We start from the raw sequence: 20,304 nt of genomic DNA, 5'->3' as shown, positions 1-20,304 counted from the left end.
TCTACCATCTGTGTTTATCAGTCTAATCACCTTTCCTCTCAAACTTTTCAGAACTGAAACAATAAGAATGGTAACAACAACAACAACAACAACAAAAAGAGAACTGTATCGCCATCTGTGCTTTCCTCTTCTGAACATTAAAAACATTGTAAAATACAGACACAGTGGCCTATGCCCATACTTCACACATTCACGCTGAGGGTAGAAGAATCTGTTGAGTCCAAGAGTTTGGTACCAACTGGACAACACAGTGAGACCCCCTTAAAAAAGAGGGGGTGGAGGGAGAGAGAGAGAGCAGAAACAAAATGTGAACAAAGAAACCATTGTAAATAAATGGAAAAATTCAAGGAAATAAGCAGCAACGTATAGCATTCATTGACTAGTAATAACCAGGAGCAACGATGGCAAATATGCAGTATGATCTAGAAATAGGCAGAGAGATATTTATGATTTTTATTAAAACGTGTGTCTGATCTGATAAGAAGCATATCCCACCCCCTCAAAAAAAAAAAAACTGAGGAAAGGAAAGAGACCTAGTTCCTCAACACAAACACAAAATAAAGTAATAAGGACTACCAGGCTTGGCATTCCAGTCAACTATAAGAAGTTGAGTCTAATCTAGTCCAGGATAATCAGGGTAAATTTCCTAGAGGCATGGGAAAATGAACAGAAGTTAACCCAGCAACAGAGAGATAAAAGAAAGGTGGACAAAGCCTTGTTAGCAGACGGTGCAAAGGTCAGAACCAGCATACCAGGTTGGAACTGTCAAGATTGTTGGTGTTCTAACATTAAGAAACAAGAAAGCAGTGAGCAAAGAGGCTAGAGAACCCACATCCACATCTCCCCACTTTCTCCCTAGCCCAAGCCAGGGGAGGGGCTGCAAAGACGTCAGGAGCTGTCCCTGGTTCTGACACCCAGGCTGGAGATAAAAAGACTCAGAACAAAACCATGGCTTCTGCAGCGAATTTACCCCCAAGTCCTGAACTTGGCCTGGCTGGATAGAAGAGCCTAGAAGTACTGGACAGGCTGCCCTTGAATAGAATGGTTACATTCAAGAAAATCTCAGTCTATGGCGAATAACTCTGAACTTTAGGGTCGGTCTTCACAGTTTTGACTTTCAGCAACAGCTGCGGTGACTCTGAAGCCCCAAGGGCTCGCCATCCCTAACTTTAAAGTGCATCAATCTGAGGAGATTCATGACACAGATCTGCGTTCAATAGATGAAGACCATGGGTTTGTTATGTCAGATCTCAGCACAAGCAATGAGTTACCATACCGAGGAATGGGCTGAGGCAGAAAAAGACAAAAGAAGAAATCGCTTAGGGTAAGCTATAGGAAAACCAGAGAAAACCATCTACCTGATAACAGAGGCAGATGTATAGCTTTATTACATCAAGTGAACCCACAAATGGTAGCCAACCAAGGGATATCTATCTTAACCCCGCAGGAAATGCAAACTGACAACTTAACTTCCTTTGCTTTGGTTCTTTTCCCTCTCTTCTCTGTTTCTGTACCGCCCCCCCTCTGCTTTTGATACTGGGGACTGAATACAAAAGGCTTCCCACTTGCAAGTACCCTACCTCTGAGCTATATTACTATCCTATAACAAGCCAACTCTCAACCCAAAGTCCACTTGAATGTTATAAAGTTGTTGATCGGTGGTAAGGTTAAGTGCAAAATTAACTCCTATTATTGTCCTTCACCCCCCCCCATTAATAGATGAAAGAAGCTCAATGGGGAAATATTTGTAGTAAATATTGCCTCAGTATATCAAATGGCCAAGAAAAAGGACAGTCTACATAAACAGAACCATATAATTATCAATGACACATAAGAAAATCAGTATTGGAGCTGGGCAGTGGTGGCACATGGCTTTAATCCCAGCACGTGGGAGACAGAGGCGGGTAAATCTCTATGAGTTCAAGGTCAGTCTTGAACTACAGAGCTAATTCCAGGACAGCCAGGAATACACGCAGAGAAACCCTGCCTCGAAAAAAAACAAGTCAGTACAGAATAACTATATATTGACTAATTTAAAAAATGTTGCCATTGATATCAGTATAATATTCTAGAAAGCAATTTAATAGCATTCATCGACAGTCATAACCTTTCTACCCCTCGATTTAAAGGTCCACCTAGCCCAGACTGAAACACAAATATAGGTGCTAATAAAGGCAAATCCAGGTAAATTCTCAGCTCTGCCTCATGCAGACATGTGGCCCTGGGAAAACCATAGTCTTACCAAAAACTTTAATTTGAATGGTTGACAAATATCAAGAAATACAATTGAAAAAATAGAACTACAGTAGAGCAAATAGAAATGGGGTAGAAAAATAGAAGTTTCGAATCACCAGCTAAGATATCTCTATGACGACAGAAGAAACTGAGTGAGTAGGCAAGAGTACACACAGAGACACGCAATGCCGCAGGGGGGTTCTGCTAGGTGCTGGGGAAGATGAGAGATCCCTGTACATATATACCTGCTATAAACTGTGTCAGTCCGAAACCAGTAGAGCAGTTCCTAAGACAGCACAACCATCTTATCAAAACCAGTGAGGACTGCACAGGAAAGAAACGTCACAGGCCGGTCTCGCTCACTCACTAAGGCTGCAAAAATAACCGGAACCATGTCTGGCACTGGATTTTGATTTTGATTTTAAGTCAGGGTCCCCTAGTTAGCCCAGGTTGGCCTCAAGCCTGCAGTCCTCCTGCCTCAGCCTCCCACAGCAGGATTACAGGTGTATACCACTACTCCTGTAATGAAAACAAAGCTCAGCGCTGAAAGAAGCAGCACTCGGCAGGCAGAGACAGGAGGATCACAGCAAGCTCAGCAAGCCTGGCTCATGTAGCAAGTTCTAGGCAAGTCAGGTCTATAAATCAAGACTCTGATGAAAAATTAAAAATTTTTTTGTTTGTTTTTTTGAGTCAGGGTTTCTCTGAGTAGCTCTGGCTGTCCTAGAACTCTCTCACTCTGTAGACCAGGCTGGCCTCGAACTCACAGAGATCCGCCTGCCTCTGCCTCCTGAGTGCTGGGATTAAAGGCATACACTACCATGCTTGCTTTTTCTCTCTCTCTTTTTATTTTGAAACATACATTTTTTTAAAAGTTTTAAATAAATAAAACTTTATTAAATTTGATCTATTCCAAAAATAAAAGGTTGATCTATTATTAGGTAGTCTATAAAAGTCGGACTAAATGGTAATTTGATCTACTCATATAGAAGGATAATCACTTAATAAAATTCAATGCCTACTCACAAACAAAATTTTAAAAAATCTTTTAGCAAACTAGACAAGTAGGAGTTTCTTAAACTGCATATTTGTCAAAGCCCTATTGTAAAGACTTCAAATTAATACCATAAATAATAAAAAATGAAACAAATACAAATTAAATAAGATTAATACTGTATTGTGGAACTTGTCCAAGCATGTACAAAATTTGAGTGACTGGTATAATGAACTCTCAAATGTTCATATCTAGATAGAAGAGTAATGAAATAGAAATTCCTTTTTTGTTTTGAGACAAGGTTGTTCTTGAACTTATTTTAGCCTAGGCTGGCCTTTAAGCAATCCTCCTGTCTCAGTTAGTTACCTGAGTGCTGGGATCTGAGCCACCATGCCCAGATTTAAACTTCTTTTTTCATTCGGTGTGTGTGTGTGTACTCACATGTCACAGAACAGAGTTTGTGTGAAGGCCAAATAACAATATTTGGAAGTCAGCTCTTTCCTTCCTCCATGTGAGCACTGGGGATCAGACTCAGATGAACAGCCTTGGAAGCAAAACCTTAACCATAAGCCATTTTGCTGGCCCTAAACTTTCTTATTAATAATAAACATTAGAGCAGGGCGATGGTGGTGCTCACCCTTAATTCCCGCACTAAGGAGGCAGAGGTGGGGCAATCTCTCTAAATTGCAGGTCAGCCTGGGCTACATAATAAATGAATGGTTTTTTTTTGTTTGTTTGGTTTTTTTGGTTTTTTCGAGACAGGGTTTCTCTGTGGTTTTGGAGCCTGTCCTGGATATAATAAATGAATGAATAAACAAACAAGCAAACAAACAGGGCTGGGGCTGTAGCTCGGCTTGATAAAGCTGTGCCTAGAATTGACAAAACCATTAGTCACAGCACAACATAAACTGGGCATGATGACACACATCTACAATCCCAGCACTCATGAAGTGAAGCTAGGAGGATCAGAGTTCAAGGTCATATTCAAATACACACAGAGTTTGTGGCCAGTCTGGGACACACAAGACCCTGATGCAAAAAAAAAAACCTAATGAAACAAATGAACAAACAATAACAGTAATGATAATTTACAATGGCAATATAGTTAAGAAGGTATAAGTATATGCAAAACTTAATTTGTTTTAAATGTCATGAGGGTCTGAGGCTATATTGCTCACTTCGTATGCTATTTGCCTAACAAGCATGAAACCCTAATTATGACACCCATCAATTCCTTAACCAGCAATCCCAGTGCTCAGGATGCAGAGGCAGAAGATCAGGGTTTCAAATTCATCATGAGCTATGTGAGACCCTATTTCCAAAGATAAAACTAAAAAAAGGATATGAGCTAGTTCCAGCAGCTCAGTCCCATAATTTTAAGTACTTGAGAAACTGAGGCAAGAGGATCAGAAGTTCAAGACTGGAAACATAGAATGATTTCAAGACCAGCCCGGGGGGGGGGGCAATTTAGTAAAACCTTGACTCAAATTAAAAAAACAAACAAACAAACTTCAGAAGGAAGGAAAATTGGAAATGTGGCAGAGCACTTGAGTGAAGACATAGTCTCTACTGTTCACTAATTTCCCCATATTTTGAAGGTGAATACCATGGAAGCAGAAGAAGGGTTGTTTGGGAAGAGGAGGGCCAGCAGGAGTGTCTTTAAATAGGTCAGTTTTGCTGTGATAAACAAAGGACCATATGCAACTTGGGGAGGAAAGGGCTTATTTCCTCTTAGAACTCTCTGGTCACACTCCACTCCAGAGGGAAGTCAGAGAAGGAACCCGGAGGCAGGAACCTGGTGGCAGAACTGAAGTAGAAGCCATGGAGGAATATTGCTTCTGGCTTGTTCCTTTCTCTTTTGTGCTTTTTTCCTTCCTTCCTTCCTTCCTTCCTTCCTTCCTTCCTTCCTCCCTCCCTCCCTCCCTCCCTCCCTACTTCCCTCCTTCCTTTCTTTCCTTCCTTCTTTTTTTTCTTCCTTGTTTTGTTTTATGACACTGTCCTGGAACTTGCTCTGTAGACCAGGCTGGCCTCGAACACATAGAAATCTGCATGCCTCTGCCTCCCAAGTGCTGGGATTAAAGACGTGCGTCAGCACCACCCAAACTAAATGGTCTGCCTTCTTACACCAGTCAGAACCACCTGCCCAGGGATGGCACATTCTCACCTGTGAAATGGGCCTCCCCACAGCAATCATTAGTCAAGACAATTTCGTATCAACTTGCTCACAAGCCAATCTTTCAGAGGCATTTTCTCAGTTAAAATCTCCTCTTCCCAGATATGTCTAGATCTGTGTCAGTTTGACAAAAACCAACCAGCACCAGGCACCAAAAGGAACATGGGGTGAACATTATGAAAGAACGTAATATGCCCGTATGACATTCTCATTATGGGGCCTGGAGAGATGAGTACACGGTTAAGATCACTTATTGTTCTTGCAGAAGACCTGGCTCCATTCATAACACCCACATGGCAGCTCACAAGCACCTTTCAGTCCAGTTCCAGGGAATCCAATACCCTCTTCTGATCTCTGCAGATGCCAAGCACACTTGGTAGCTACACAGACACACATACAGACAAAACACTCATACACGTAAAATAAATACTTGAAAACCTCATTATGAAATGCATTATTCTACACAATTAATATATGCTAATAAAGTGTCTTTAAACAGCAGGGGGAATAAATTTGACAAAAGGTCTGCATTAACTCTATAAGAAATAATTATAAAAATTTTATTGAGAAACATTAAGGTACAAAATAAATGTTGAGAAAGATTCTTCTCCTAGGTAGGACATCTCGTTACTATATTCTGGAATTTGTTTAGAGAGTCAGTGATATAATCATTAAAGCCTCATTGTGTTTCTGTACACATAATGTGACAAGCTTTTTACTTCTTATCTCTTTTGAGATGGAGCAGTTGTGATGACAAGCATCAGTCACTGCACCTGGCTGACAGTTTGAAGAGATGGTTCAGTGGCTAAGAACTCTTGCTGCTCTTCCAGGAGACCCAGGTTCACAGCTGCCTATAACTCCATTTCCAGGGAATCCCTCTTCTAACTTCCACAAGTACACACACACACACACACACACACACACACACACACACACACCACACACAAATAGAAGTACAATTGAATCCTTTTTGAAATGTTTTGAAACGAGCCAGCTATTGTAGTGATATTTTGTCTGTAATCTAACAAATGAAAATTACCTGAAGATCAGAGTGCAGAGCTAAACTACTAGTTAGCCATAGAGCCAGGCAGCGGTGGTACACTTTAATCCCAGCACTCGGGAGGCAGAAACAGACAGATCTCTGTGAGTTCAAGGCCACCCTGGGCTACACTAGATTGATTCAGTCTCAAAGAGAAATAGAGTCAGGCAGTGATGGCTCACACCTGTGAAGTCAGCCATGGATTCAAACGCCATGACCATGAGAATTAAACACAAAATCTGGACGATGTCCATTGGAATTTGCAGCGAGGAAGTCAGAATTAATTGTGATGAAAGCAATCCCTGTGGCTGGAGGGAGCAGATCACGACTGAAGAGATCTGAGGAGTCTCTAGGACAGATCTACTAGATCAGACATAATGGGAAGTAATAAATTCTGGTATTCGATGAAGTTGGAGTAGTTTGTATTTGCGGAATGGGAGAGGTTTGAGGACATGTGTACACTGGAGAAGAACTGGAGAGAGAAGAACAATTGAAAATACTAGACAGAAATAAAGAGTGTGATGAAGGAGACCATGGAGGAAGTAGAGAGAAAGATCTCACATGTAAGCAGAAACACTGAGACCGAAACAGAAGAGACTATTAGAGCATTTTCTAACTTAAACATGTTTTACATCTGTGTGTGTGAGTCAGAGGATGATTTGCAAGTTGCAAGAATTGGTCCTTTCCTTTCACTATTTGGGTTCCTGGGCTAGAACTCATTACCTAGACCAGGCTGGTCTTAAACTTGTAGTGATCTTTCTGCTGCTGCCTCCTGAGTCCTGGGGTTTTAGGTGTGCAGGACCATAGCTGACAAGGAGTCCTCTTTTCTTTCAGTTTCTAGAAAGGCAGACTCCTTTACCCTTCGTCTGCCTTTAAACATCTGTGTTCCTCAGGACTCCATGCTTTTCCCATCTGCCTGACCCTCCTGTTACCACACTTGAATGCCTTTAATCACCACTGACACACTGATGTGTCCAATCTCTTTCTTCAGTCCAAACACAATGGCCCTCCAGTCCGATTTGCCTTAAACTGAATTTACCATCTCCCTCCTTCCCATAAGCCTGCTGATTTCCTCTGTTCGTCCTCTTAGTGGCACTATTGTTTATCCACCTACCCAGATAAGAGGCTGGAATCCCTAATGAGTTTACCTCCCTCCCCTCACTCTCCATATCTGCTCAGCTACCAAAGTCTTTTCTATTTTCGTTCTCATCTCTATTCCCTCTGACTGCACCTCACTGCTCAAGTTCAAGCCTCGTCCATGTTTGCTCGCAAAAATTACAAAACCTTTGAGCTTCTCTTAGCAGAATTTCAGCTTCCAGCTGGCATAGTATTCTTGCCAGCAAAACTAGCACAAAGCCCAATCTGTGCCTGTAAGACAGTTTCTAAACTTAAAATGCCATTCAGGTCCTGTCCTGTGAATCATTGGTGCCTCACTCTTAGCTAGCCTTACCACCTCTATTTCCTCCCACTCCAGTCCTTAAAAAAAAATCTAAGAATAATGGGCTGAGGTTAGAGCTAGGTGGTACAGTGGTTGCCTAGCATGAAGGAGGTCCTGAGTTCAACTGTCTGCATTGCGGTAAAAAGGTGATAGGGGAGAAGTAGAGGTGGAGGGCTGGTTGACCTGGTTAGAGTCTACACTGCTCTTGCAGAGGACCTAACTTCCATTCCCAGAATCCACAGTAAGCATCTCACAACCCAACCTGTAACTCCAGCTTCAAGGGATTTTTGGAGCCCTCTTCTGGCTTCCAGAATTTTGTGGTAAGAATATTTAAAGGTTGGCTTTCTTAGTGATTTTCAAGAAATAAACCAACATTCACCAAGCTGTTCAATAGAGCTCCTGTGCTAATTCTACTCACCCGAAACTCTGTATCCTGTGGTGCTCGCCTAACTTGCTCCTAGTAACCACCATTCCACGCTACTTCTTTTTTCAAAACATTTATTTATTCATATACATTATTATGTATATGAGTGCTCTGTCTTCATGCACACCAGAAGAAGGAATCTGATCCCATTACAGATGGTTGTGAGCCACCATATGGTTGCTGGGAAATAAACTCAGAACCTCAGGAAGAGCAATCTAGTGCTCTTAACCACTGAGCCACCTCTCTGGCCCATCCCCTCTACTTCTAAGAAACCAACTATTTTACTTTCTGCACATAGGTGAGATTATGCAGGGCTTGCTGTTCTATGCCTGGCTTCTTTAACATATCAACCATCACATTCATCCATGTTACCAACAAGATAGGATTTTAGCCATTTGAAAAAATATTAAAATTTTTATGTGTATGGGTATTTTTGTCTGCATGTATGTCAGTGCACCAAGTGTACGTCTCGTGCCCACAGAGGACAGAAGAGAGCAAAGGATCCCTTAAAACTGGAGTTACGAATAACTGTGAGCTGCCTTAAGGGTGCTGGGAATTGAATCTGGATTTTTCTGAAAGAGCAGTCAATACTCTTAATCACCGAGCCCTTGGCCATTTTTCTTTTTCATGGCTGAGTAGTTCTCCGTCACCTTGTTTACATGAAGGGTCTTGCTGTGATAGCTCAGGCTGGACTAGAACTTGTTGTACAGACCAGGTTGGGTTTAAAATGACAGTGATCCTCCTGCCTCATAAAACTGTTCTTTATAAGACAGCTAACTCGGGGGCTGGAGAGATGCCTGCTCTTCCAAAGGTCCTGAGTTCAATTCCCAGCAACCACATGGTGGCTCACAACCATCTGTAAAGGGGTCTGGTGCCCTCTTCTGGCCTGCAGGCATACAGACAGAATATTGTATACATAATAAATAAATATTTTAAAAAAAGACAGCTAACTCATCGGTTCCCATATAACAAAGGGATTCCGCCTCCCAGAAGAGTAAGAAACCATATTCAGACAATTATAGCTTCTCTAACCTGCTATGAGGGAGCAGTGTGCCTGGACTCTTCTCACCTCCTTCCTCAGCTTGCTTGTGCTTTATGATCTGTCCCAGCTGCTAAAACTGTGAAGCCTTTCTTGTTTGGAGCAGCAGCTGTCATTTTATGCTCAACAGTCGGTGAAATGAAGTTAAAGAAAGCATGCACTTAGATTATAGCTTTGCCACTCAGTAACTGTGTATTTAACCTCTCAGCTGATTGGCTGGTTTTATTTTTGCCATGCTAGTGACTGAACCCATGGCCATATGCATACAGTACATAAAGGAACTATATCCCCCAAGCTCTTTTTTTTCTTGAAAAATGAAGATTCCACTCTCAACCTCCAAGAGCTGTTGCTAATATTAAAGATGTCCCTGTTAAGTGCCTGACGAGTGGGCATTCGTATGTTAGCTACGTTGCCTCTTCCTTCACCACATGCCCTGTTAGAATAAACTCTTTTAATCAATTGTGCATGCATCTGTGATGTGTGTATGCATGTTCACATATGTATGGGTGCACATGTGTGTAGGCATGTGCACTCATATGTTATGTGGAGGCCTGAGGCTAACATTGGGATTATCCATTACTCTCTACTTTATTGAGGCAGGGTTTCAAAATGGCCACCAATGTGGATAGTCTAGCTAACCAGCTTGCTCCTGGGACTTTGTCTCCATCTTCTTCTTTTTCTAAAATATAATTTTTATTTTACATGCATTGTTGTTTTGCTTATATGTAAGTCTGTGTGAGGATATCAGATCTTGGAATTATACTCAGTAGCTAACCGCCATTGTGGGTGCTAGGAGTGGAACCTGGATCGTCTTAACCACTGAGCCATTTCTCCAGCTCCTGTCTCCATCTTCCAATTGCTGAATTACAGGCAAGCTTCCATGTCCACCTGGCTTTCATGTGGGTTCTGGGGATCTGAACTCTGGTCCTCAGACTTGTATGGTGGGCACTTTACTCACTGAGCCTTCTTCAAGTTCAGAATGAACTGTTTGAGGAAGCTGTTAACTCTTCCATGTCCTGAGTATTGAGGTGGAGATTGTAGGCACTTCATTTGTGATGCATTCTGATAGCTGGCACAGGACAAACTGTGCCGGCAGAAAACCAGAAGCCACCTTCACAGAAATTGGTTGTATGCAGGACTTTCTCTCCTGATGAATGAAAGTCCCCAAGAATAAAGTTCAGATTGGGCAAATTCTGCATTATTATCATAACTCAGCAAAAGGTTTATTTTTAAGTTTTAGAGGTCATGAGCTGGGCATGTTAGCTCATGTTAGTAATCTTGGAGTTCTTACGACGGCAGGAGTAAGAGTTTAGGACCAGTCTGGCCTACACAGGGAGACTTTGCCCCCAAACCAAACAAGACAAGAGACTGGAAACCCTGTTTTGTGTGAATTTGGGAAGCTTTAGAGAACTTAAGTCATAAATATAAGCATCTGGCCATACTGTCTTCTTGGATCTTTTGTTTTTGTTTGTTTGCTTGTCTTTGAGACACAGTGTAATGGTTTGACTGAAAAATGTCCCCAACAGGTTCAAGCATATGGACGCCTGGCTCCCAGTTGGTGGCGCTATTTAGGGAGGCTATGCAAGGGCAGGCTTGCTGGATGAAATTCATCCCTGGAAGCAGGTTTTGAGAGTTTACAGCCTTGCCTCATTTCCAGATCACTTTCTCCTTCAAGCTTGTGGTTGGAGATGTGATTTCTCAGCTTCTTGCTGAGGCTGCCTGCTGCCACATTTGCATGCCACTGTGGACTCTCCCTCTAGAACCACAAGCAAAGGAAAAACCACTTCTTCCGTAGGCCATTTTTGGTCATGTTTTATCCATCAAGAGAAAAGTAGCTAATACACAGGGTCCCACTCTAAAGCCCAGGATGGACTCAGAATCGTAATAATGTTCCTGCTTCAGCCTCCCAACTTCTGGAATTACTGGAGTGAGCCACCACACCTCACCAGTTTCCTTAAAATATCACTTAATCAGAGCTTCCCTTCCCATTGAGAGCAGTACCTAGAACCCTGATGAATCTTGTCAAAGTTTCCATATATGAAGTGGTGCTGGGAGCCCTTCAAAAACTCCCAAATGGCAATTCCTAAACATAGGGAGACCCAGAATTAAACATAGGGAGACCCAGAATTAAACATAGGGAGACCCAGAATTAAACATAGGGAGACCCAGAATTAAACACAGTTGTTTCACTTCTCTTCTTTGTCCAATTTCTCAAATAGATGAAATTGTTTTTTAAAAGTAGCCATGTATGATGCCATTACAATATATTCCATATTTATTACACAATTGACAAGAAAAACAACTTTTAGCACAAGAATGCCAATTTATCTCTCCCACCCACCCCCCCACCCATCTTTTTGGACACATGAACACAAAATATCCCTGCAGGCCAAAAAAAAAAAATTTTTAACAACCATCACCTTATTTCACACAGGGATACAAACCCTTCCTTAATAGCTTAGAAAGTACCTCGTATTGCTAGAGACAGACATCCAGTCCAAATTAATAAAAATACATTTTAAAACATTACAAGTCTAACCATAGAGAAACAAAAACCACACCATTAGTCAGATGAACAAACAAACATTTTCAGTCAGTAGACACAGAAAAAATATGAATCTGTCAATAGCAAGGGAAAAGAAAACAGTTGGCCAATAAAGATCTTTCCTTTAATTTTACAAGAAAAAAATCTTGGAGTTGAAGCAATATTAATACAATGCCCTTAACCTCCACTTTCTTAAAATGAAAGCTGAGCTGCCACCTTGCTAATGAGCAAGAGAATCGTATAATATATCCACAGAGGGTGACTAGGGTAGAGAGGGTGAGCCTTGCTAAAACAGTGGATTATCTTTTCCCAGGGGAAGGAATAGGCAGCTGAGTCAGGTGGGTAAGGGCATGGATATAGATCGGGCACCAGATGCTAAAATACAGGCCATACAGAACATGCCTGCTTGTAAGTCATCACCTTTGGAAGCAGCATATAGAATTTACAGTAGGAGTGAATGTGGTTTGCCTGCCCAGAATGCTAGCTGTGTTAAGCCAGCTGGTTCACTTCATAAACGGCTCAGGACTCAACAACTAACAACAACAACAAAACATAATTATTTCAACATTTGGGTCTTCCCCACTCTTAATGTCCTGTGCTCCCTAGCCCCAAACTGTTATTCTTCAGCGTTGCCATACTGCAATCTTTCACACTACATGACAGTGCCTAAATAGGCTGCGTTTAAGAAAACCAGACAGCCTAACACTACTTCTAGAGAATGCACACCTTGATTGACACATGCATAACGATTCAGTCAGTTTTGAGGGGAGAACTATTTGAATTGTCAACCCTAATTAAATTAAAACTATGCATTCAGATTTGCTTGCGATAGTATTACTGCAGTTCTGATTCTGCAGGGATCACCTCTTAACTATTCACCCCTCGGAAACCTTTTCCCCAACAATCCTAATTCTTCCATATTTCTTTCCATTTGTCCAAAACAACAGCATCACACCCTTAATGGTACTGTTTTCCTACAAAAACTGGCCTCCTGGCCTTTCTTCCACCACCACCCTAATAGGCCACAGCATACTAGGACAGACTGAGGTGTTTCAGGTATTTTGTTCAAGGTCAAGCATGGAACCCAACTGCAGGCAGATGGATCAGGGCTTCTGGGCACCCAGCTTGCTTCCTGTTCCATCATGCAGGAAGATGGCAAGACTTTCTTCTGTGCATTGTTAACCAGTGAGCCTGCGGCACTCAAGTAAGTGCAGGTGTGGTGCCTGCTGGCCGGCCAGCCAGCTAGTCAGCCATCAAGAGTTCTTCATGCCACAGGCTCCAGGTGAGTCCTCATTCTCCTAAAAAGCTCCCATTTTTTTTTCCTCCTCTTGGATCCAGAGCGGCTGTGCTGAAGAGTATTTTTTGTGCTCTCCCTGAATGAGTGTGAATAAAAGGGGCAGCCAGCCATTGATCAACATGTCCAGATTTGTATTATCCAAGTGAGGTATTCGCAAAAAAAAAAAAAAAAAAAAAAAAGTATCAGCCGTCTCTTCACTCCTGCCTTCGTTGTGCTTCAGCCACAGGACTTGCTTTCCCCACTGTCTGCAGAGATTAAGGATGTCTGCACTCATCCTCACGAGCTAAAGTACTCGATGGACATTTAAAAACTCTCTCAGAGACCAGTTCAGCTAACGCTGGTGGTGGCATTGCTGAGCAACAGCACACGGAAATGTAAACATTAATGTATTTACAAACTTGCTGAAAAGACTGAAGGAGAACAGTGCTTTGTATTGCTGGAATTTTGAGAAGGCTAGTTTAACAGATTTGGATCTTGAATCACTAATGAGTTCAAGCAAACACCCTTCACCATCTGATCCAGTGTTTCCCACCAATGGTTTCTAGATAGAGACAACAAAATTGTTTTCAGTATATTGTGTTTGTCTCTTCCCAGCTCCTTCCTCAGCTCAAGGAGTGTGGCTCTTCAGAGAGCCTCTTACCTTTCACCCCTTGCCCTTTGGGGACAGAGTAAAATGTGGGCTGGGAAACCCTGGGTGGAGCTATCTAGACTATGTAACGCTTGTCCTTTACGAAGTATTATCTACATTAAATACAGAATTCCCCTAGTTTCTAATTGATGCTTGCTTTGTACCAACTCCCTTTGCTGGACAAGAAAAGGAGTCCTGTCTTCCTGTGAGGGAATCCAGACTCTACAGAAAAAGGGGGAAAATCAACTTCTTCCACATAGTTTTAGCTGAAAAAGAGGAAGGCAAAGCCACCAAGCACATTTCAGGCTGAGAGAAGTGCAAACAGAACTGTACTGTAAGCAGCTGTGTGCACAGCCTTAATTCCCAAGGAAAATGAGCTTTTTACATGCTGGTACTTTTTTTTTTTAAGTCCAGCATCACTCAATGTGCCTTATACATTGGCAAAGCCTGGCTAATCAGGAAGCATCCTAGTTCCAGCTTATTTTAAAAGAAAAAAAGGTGACAGGTCACAGACTATGACTATAAAATAGGTTTAAAAAAACCAAACAATTATTTTAAAGGGCGTGGAAATATATGTCTTTATTGACTGACTGGTTTCAGAGTATCCAGGTTATGATATATTAAGAAATAGTTGATAAAATCATACCAAAATTTCATCTATAAAACTACCTTGTTGGGGGAAAAAGGGGAGGGGCCTTAAAAATGCTTATTGCCAAAGTTAACTTTCTATGAGAGAAGTTTAAAAATCATTTAGATCTAACAAACCACATAGCAGCATAAAATGGGCACTTTAAAAAACTTGGAAACATATTAAAAGCTAATTTTTTCCAAATAGGGAGAACTTTTTACTTTTGACCATGGCAGTGCTATCTGTCCCTGTGACACACATCACATTTGATTATGTCACACATTCACAAAAGCCAGACACGTAAGAGAACTGCCTGTTTGAATCTGCAGCCAAATATAGTGCAATTGCCAGGCAGCCTGCACTCCACAGCACAGGCCCGAAGAGATCAGTAAGATAAAGCAGTGAAAGTAATAAAATTCTGTAAAACTTTCAAAAATTAATGCTCCTTAAAGGCATTTACAGTGGCGAAGTCAGAAATCTCCATTAAAAAGTCTATGGGCCCACCCAATTAAAAAGTTGCATGGAAATGAAACAGGTCGTTTGGTTTTTTTCTCTCCCACTTATGCATACACCCCACTCAATGAACAAGGAAAAAGGAAATACTCCTCTTATAAGACTAGATGCGGTGAATACCACAGCTAGCAAAATATCCCACAGAGACCCTCCTTTGAAAACAAGTCCTTTAGAAAGTCAAGGCTGATCAGCCTTTGCACGCTGAGGTAAAATTTTTGTCCAGTGCATCAGAAAGCATAATCTATGAGTTTCTATTTTTTTTTTCTTTAAAAAATGGCTCAATTTTGTTGATGCATCAGACAGGGCTGCAAAGTACAGATTCAGTGCAACTAACTGTTCCGAGCTGCTGGTAGGGGACCACCTGAAATCAATGTGGCACTATCTAGAGGCAGTAGGCATCTGAAACATTTGAGGATGCGTGGGATGCCAAATTGGTTGAGTTCTTTTCCAAGACTCTCAGGCAAAATACATAGTGTGCTGGGTATCGTGGTGGATCTGCACAGCCTTAGCCAAAGCCTGAGGGTCCCGGCCATTGCTCTGTCCTGACACGTGACTGCCTTCAGCACTATAATGAGAACAAAACAAAAACCAGGTGTTAAGAGAAGACAGCATTCAACTTCAGTGTTTCAGGTAGCACACATAGTACTGGGTTCAAGAACATCTTGAGCTCAGGCTGGGCCACTCAAACGATTTATGTTTTCTTAGACATGCTTGTTCAAATAGTACAACTTACTTAATGGATGGTTGCAATAATTAAATAAAACGATGTTCACAAAAACCAAGTGTTTAATAGCACCTACATAAGGACTTCTATTGTCCCTTCTGTCTACTTCATTCCTACTCATCCTTCAGGCCTCAATTACAAGTCATTTCCCTCTTAGAATCTTCCCTGACTCCCAAGTTCAGGTCAGGGTCACCTAGAATATTTTTATAGACAGTTGTGGTTTCCTTTTATAGTATTAGACACAACCAACATGAAATTGTCAATTGGGACATTACTAGTTACTATTGGGTATTTTTTTTCTCCACTGCAATAAAATCTCCAAGAAAAGAGCATTCTTCTCTTCCCCCTCTTCCTCCTTCTTCTTTCTCTTCTGAGACAGGATCTTACAATGAAGGCTCCACTGTCCTCAAACTCATAGAGATCCTGCAAGGCATGCACCTCTATGCCTGGCTTAACCTTGTTTTTATTTGCTAATATTAGATTCCTAAATTAATGAGTCTATGCCTATTAGAGTGTTCACAACTTTAGACATTCATCTTCGGGATATTATGTAACATAGGAGTTTGGCAAACCATCCCTTTCTCAGTGCTGAGGATTCAATCTAGGGCTTCATGTTTACTAAGCACAACACTCATCACTGAGTCACACCCCGGCCTCTGACCTCTCTTTAAATGATGATTATTATCTAATCACCTTTGATTTCATCCTTTCCTCCCCTGCCCGCACTATTCTATCCCAGGAACAGCTTTTTACATTTAACAAGGACAATCTTATTCTAACACAGTTTTCTGTCCTGTGCCTGCTGTTCCCTTCCAATATGCTCCAGTCAAGAAAACTTACTCTTGCACAACATGCCACTTGTTCTCTTCCCTTTATGTTCACGTCCTCTCTGGCCAGAAAAGCCTTTCCTTTGTACAGGTAAACCCTGCTCACCCAGCTCTAAAATCCCTACCAGCCTTTCCTCTCATCTCCCACTGAAGCTATCTATAATGTTAGACCAGTTGTCAGTTTTCTATTCACCTGTAGATCTTCGTATTGAAACATAAAATACCTGCAGGCAAGAAACAAGGCTTACTAATCTTGGTATTTTCTAGTACCTAGCACAGTACTGGCACACAGTACCAAATAAATGTTTTAAATAAATGTATGCATATTGGTGAATGCAAAGCACAAAGACACAGCTGGGTGTTTTCTGTAATAGTGTATTTTCAATCCCTTATAGAATAGACTTGCAATGGAATGTCTACTATTTAGCAACTGGATGGGGAAGAGCCCAGAAACTGCTATACTTCACAGACTGTCATTTGGGAAGGAAAATTAATGCAAAGAGCTCCTTTAGCCATTTATTGGTAGCTCAGTAACAGGCCAAATGTCTGAGTCCTTTGAGATCTCTATCTGGGAATGAGGATAATCACCCCTTCTGTTTTCCCATAAGCCCTGGCATACTCTGGTCATTTCTGGATTGTACTGGAAGCAAAATGACCTATGTGGGACTCCCTCATGCATGAATTGGAGTCCACAGGCTGTGACTACTCTGACTGGAACCAGGGTGCTATGCTGGCCACCTTTGGAGGCTGCCTGGGACCTCAGCAGAACTGAAATGCAGTTAGTTCTGTGTGAAAACCACAGGCAGCTCCAAAGGAAACTTTGTTAGAAACACAACACAAGTTTAAACAAGCCTGAGCTCTTCTTGGACCAAAAGTCACATGAAAAGCTCTCAAAGTCTTGTACAGTTTTGATTGTTCCTTGTAGGTTAAACCTTAAAAGGACATATAAATCTTCAAGAGCTTTCTGCATAGCTTGTTTTTTAGAACATGCTTCCACAATAGGAAGAGAGTTTTACTGATGAACTTGCCTGTCATGATCTTTATCCACCAAATGATACCTTGCCCGAAATGCTACCAGCCGTGCATAATATGCAGGGGCAGGAATGGAGACTGAGCGCGTGCACCTCACGTAGGTGTGACAGAGCTGGTACGTCAGCAGCTGGAGTTCATCTGCAGTGAAGCAGTTGTCATCCCACAAGACCTGGTAATGTGAAGGACGGCTGGTTCCCTGAAGGGAGAGTGTTAGGACTTGGCTAGTTAGGAGAAAAGAGGAACTGAGATCTAATTATTAAGCTCAACAATATCTCTGCCTCACACACCTACAAGTAGATCTCTGGAGCAGAGCAGTTAACACAGCCAAGCATAGTGTCTAATGACAAGTCTCCTCAAGCTGGCTGCTGAACTGGCAAATATCTCCCTATCAGGTCAGCTTCCAAATTACCTGAATTCCTGCATGACTACAGAGGTAAAAGTCAAACTCCGATGGATGTGTGATGGTACTATCCACTGTAGTGCCTGCTGGGACATTGCCACTTTTCCCCACCTGTTAAAAAGATACGTAATTTTTAAAAATACAATTAATCATCTGAGTAACAAGCTAGTTTAAGGCCAGTTTTTTCCTTTTATGCATTAATTGGTAACAAATTAGTAAATTGCTCTTACATGAAGTCTCAAAACTAGGTTAATTCAAGATGTTAAGCCAGACATTGTGATTCATACCTGTAACCTCAGCATTTGGGAAGTTGAGGTTGGAGGATTGTTTTAAGTTCAAGGTCAGCAAGGTCAGCTTGGGCTACACTGAGACCCTACCTCAAAAATAACCAAGTTGGATTCCACTGTAACTTTTCCTTAGCCCAGCCCTATCCTAAAGCACTTTCTCAAGCGTGAGTCCACAACCTCTTTTGGGGAATCCAAATAATGACTTTATCTATGGTTTTTTTTTTTTGTTTGTTTTTTTTTTTTTTTCTCGAGACAGGGTTTCTCTGTAGCTTTGGAGCCTGTCCTGGAACTAGCTCTTGTAAGACCAGGCTGGCCTCGAATTCCCGAGTGCTGGGATTAAAGGAGTGCGCCACCACCACCTGGCTCTATCTATAGTTTTATACAGCAATATTGCTACATATTTATAGATGACACTCTGTAGGCAGAGAAAGGAGAACAGCATTTAAGGAATGGGAATGTAGCTGAGTTGTTAAGTACTTGCTTAGCATGAACATGAGTTCATTGACCCTGGGTTCAAGTCCCAGCACTGCAACAAAGAAAAAATCCGAGGTAGATAAACTTCCCCGGAAGAAACAACTTTCAGCCGGGCGGTGGTGGCGCACGCCTTTAATCCCAGCACTTGGGAGGCAGAGGCAAGCGGATCTCTGTGAGTTCGAGACCAGCCTGGTCTACAAGAGCTAGTTCCAGGACAGGCTCCAAAGCCACAAGAAACCCCGTCTCGAAAAAAAAAAAAAAAGAAACAACTTTCATTTCTCATTTGAGAGAAAAGCAATGGCCCTGCCACACACAGCTTTCAGTAAAAGATAAGATGAAAATCTTTGAACTGGTTCACCAGGTTCAGCAAAACTCATACTCTCATGGAGTCAGTCACAGAAGCTCCCCCAAAGAATTTCCGGAAGCCCACATGAGATGGAGACTGAGAAGACAGCTCAGATCCAGGCCAGTCCTCACAGCCACACACCGTGAACAGAACTGAACATCTTTGTGCTTCAATCTAGCCATCTATGATATCTGGTGATGACCCCTTGTAGATATAAAAGTCTAAGGTTCTTCCACAACAAAAACACTGAAATCAAACTTGTTGAAAGGCAAAGGGGGGGGGGGGAAACTCCACAAATGCACTGAACAGAAAAAGAATTAAATCTTGTTATTCAGTCTGTGTCTTCTGTTGTTCAGTAGAATTTCATATGAGAAAGTTTAATTAGCACAGAGACATTCATTCCCACAGGGTATATTTGACTCCTTTCTAACAACCATCCCTTCCAGCTACCGATCACGTAACAATGAATATAAAAACTTGGAGTACGGAGAATTCTTTCAAATTCATATTAAGCTTAGGTATCTACCCAAACCAGAGAAAGTATAACTGAGTCACAGTATCTTCTATTTATCTCAAGTTAAGGCTTCAGTTACTTGTGGTCAATCAAGGTCTAAAATATTATCATAGCGCAATGAGACATGGAGGTAGTCTGAGAGTGACAATGTTCACATAACTTTTGTTATCTCTGTGTTTTTGAGACAAGATCTGTTATGTACTTAGTTTATAGGCCAGGCTAGTCTCCAGCTTACAGTCCTGTCATATCAGTCTTCAAGTGCTGAGATTACAGGTTTGAGACACCACGTCTGGTTCACATAACTTTTATTATTATTAATCTCTTACTATTCCTAATTTATAGTTTAAACAGTGTCGCAGACATGTATATTTAGGATAGAATGGTCTAGCATCTTTTCTGAAAGTATGTCATTTAGGAGTATTAGTTTATAAGGTGTGTGTAAGTGTTTCCTGTCAAATTTGAGGAATACTGCATTAAATCAGTTTATAAGGGTTTTTTTTTTAAAGAGGGAGAAGTATAGGTCAATAGTATAGCACTTGCCTGCTATGTGTGAGACTGTGGGTTCAAAATCTACATACACACTTTTCTAATATGTAATTTCTCAAAAACCACTATTTAATTAAGTATAATCTTTAAGATGACAATAGAATGGATGGCATTGAGCCTAGGCAGTTTGGATGCTCAACTTACTAAACCTGGATGGAGGTGGGCGGTCCTTGGACTTCCCACAGGTCAGGGAACCCTGATTGC

General features: G+C 41.6%; 1 protein-coding gene across 2 annotated transcripts in view; it reads right to left on the bottom strand.

Annotated features, from left to right (window-relative positions):
• The window catches only part of Ago4 (argonaute 4, RISC catalytic component), a 66,449-nt gene that overhangs the window by 8,864 nt on the left and 37,281 nt on the right, over positions 1–20,304 (bottom strand). Inside the window, exons 16-18 of one of the 2 annotated variants that reach the window (XM_005353237.3) lie at positions 17,943–18,044; positions 17,530–17,729; positions 11,694–15,515 (exon numbers count right to left, since the gene is read on the bottom strand). The exons of the other annotated variant lie outside the window; for it this stretch is intronic. Of the exons in view, the coding sequence (XP_005353294.1) occupies positions 15,407–15,515; positions 17,530–17,729; positions 17,943–18,044 (411 nt within the window). The 3' untranslated portion in view covers positions 11,694–15,406. Of the gene's footprint in view, positions 1–11,693; positions 15,516–17,529; positions 17,730–17,942; positions 18,045–20,304 lie in introns of those variants that run through there. 2 annotated transcript variants of the gene reach the window in all.

The sequence above is a fragment of the Microtus ochrogaster genome, chromosome 10, assembly GCF_000317375.1.
Source record: "Microtus ochrogaster isolate Prairie Vole_2 chromosome 10, MicOch1.0, whole genome shotgun sequence".
Lineage (NCBI taxonomy): Eukaryota > Metazoa > Chordata > Mammalia > Rodentia > Cricetidae > Microtus > Microtus ochrogaster.
The sequence above is the reverse complement of the archived record's forward strand: the minus strand, read 5'-3'. Positions and strand labels throughout refer to the sequence as shown.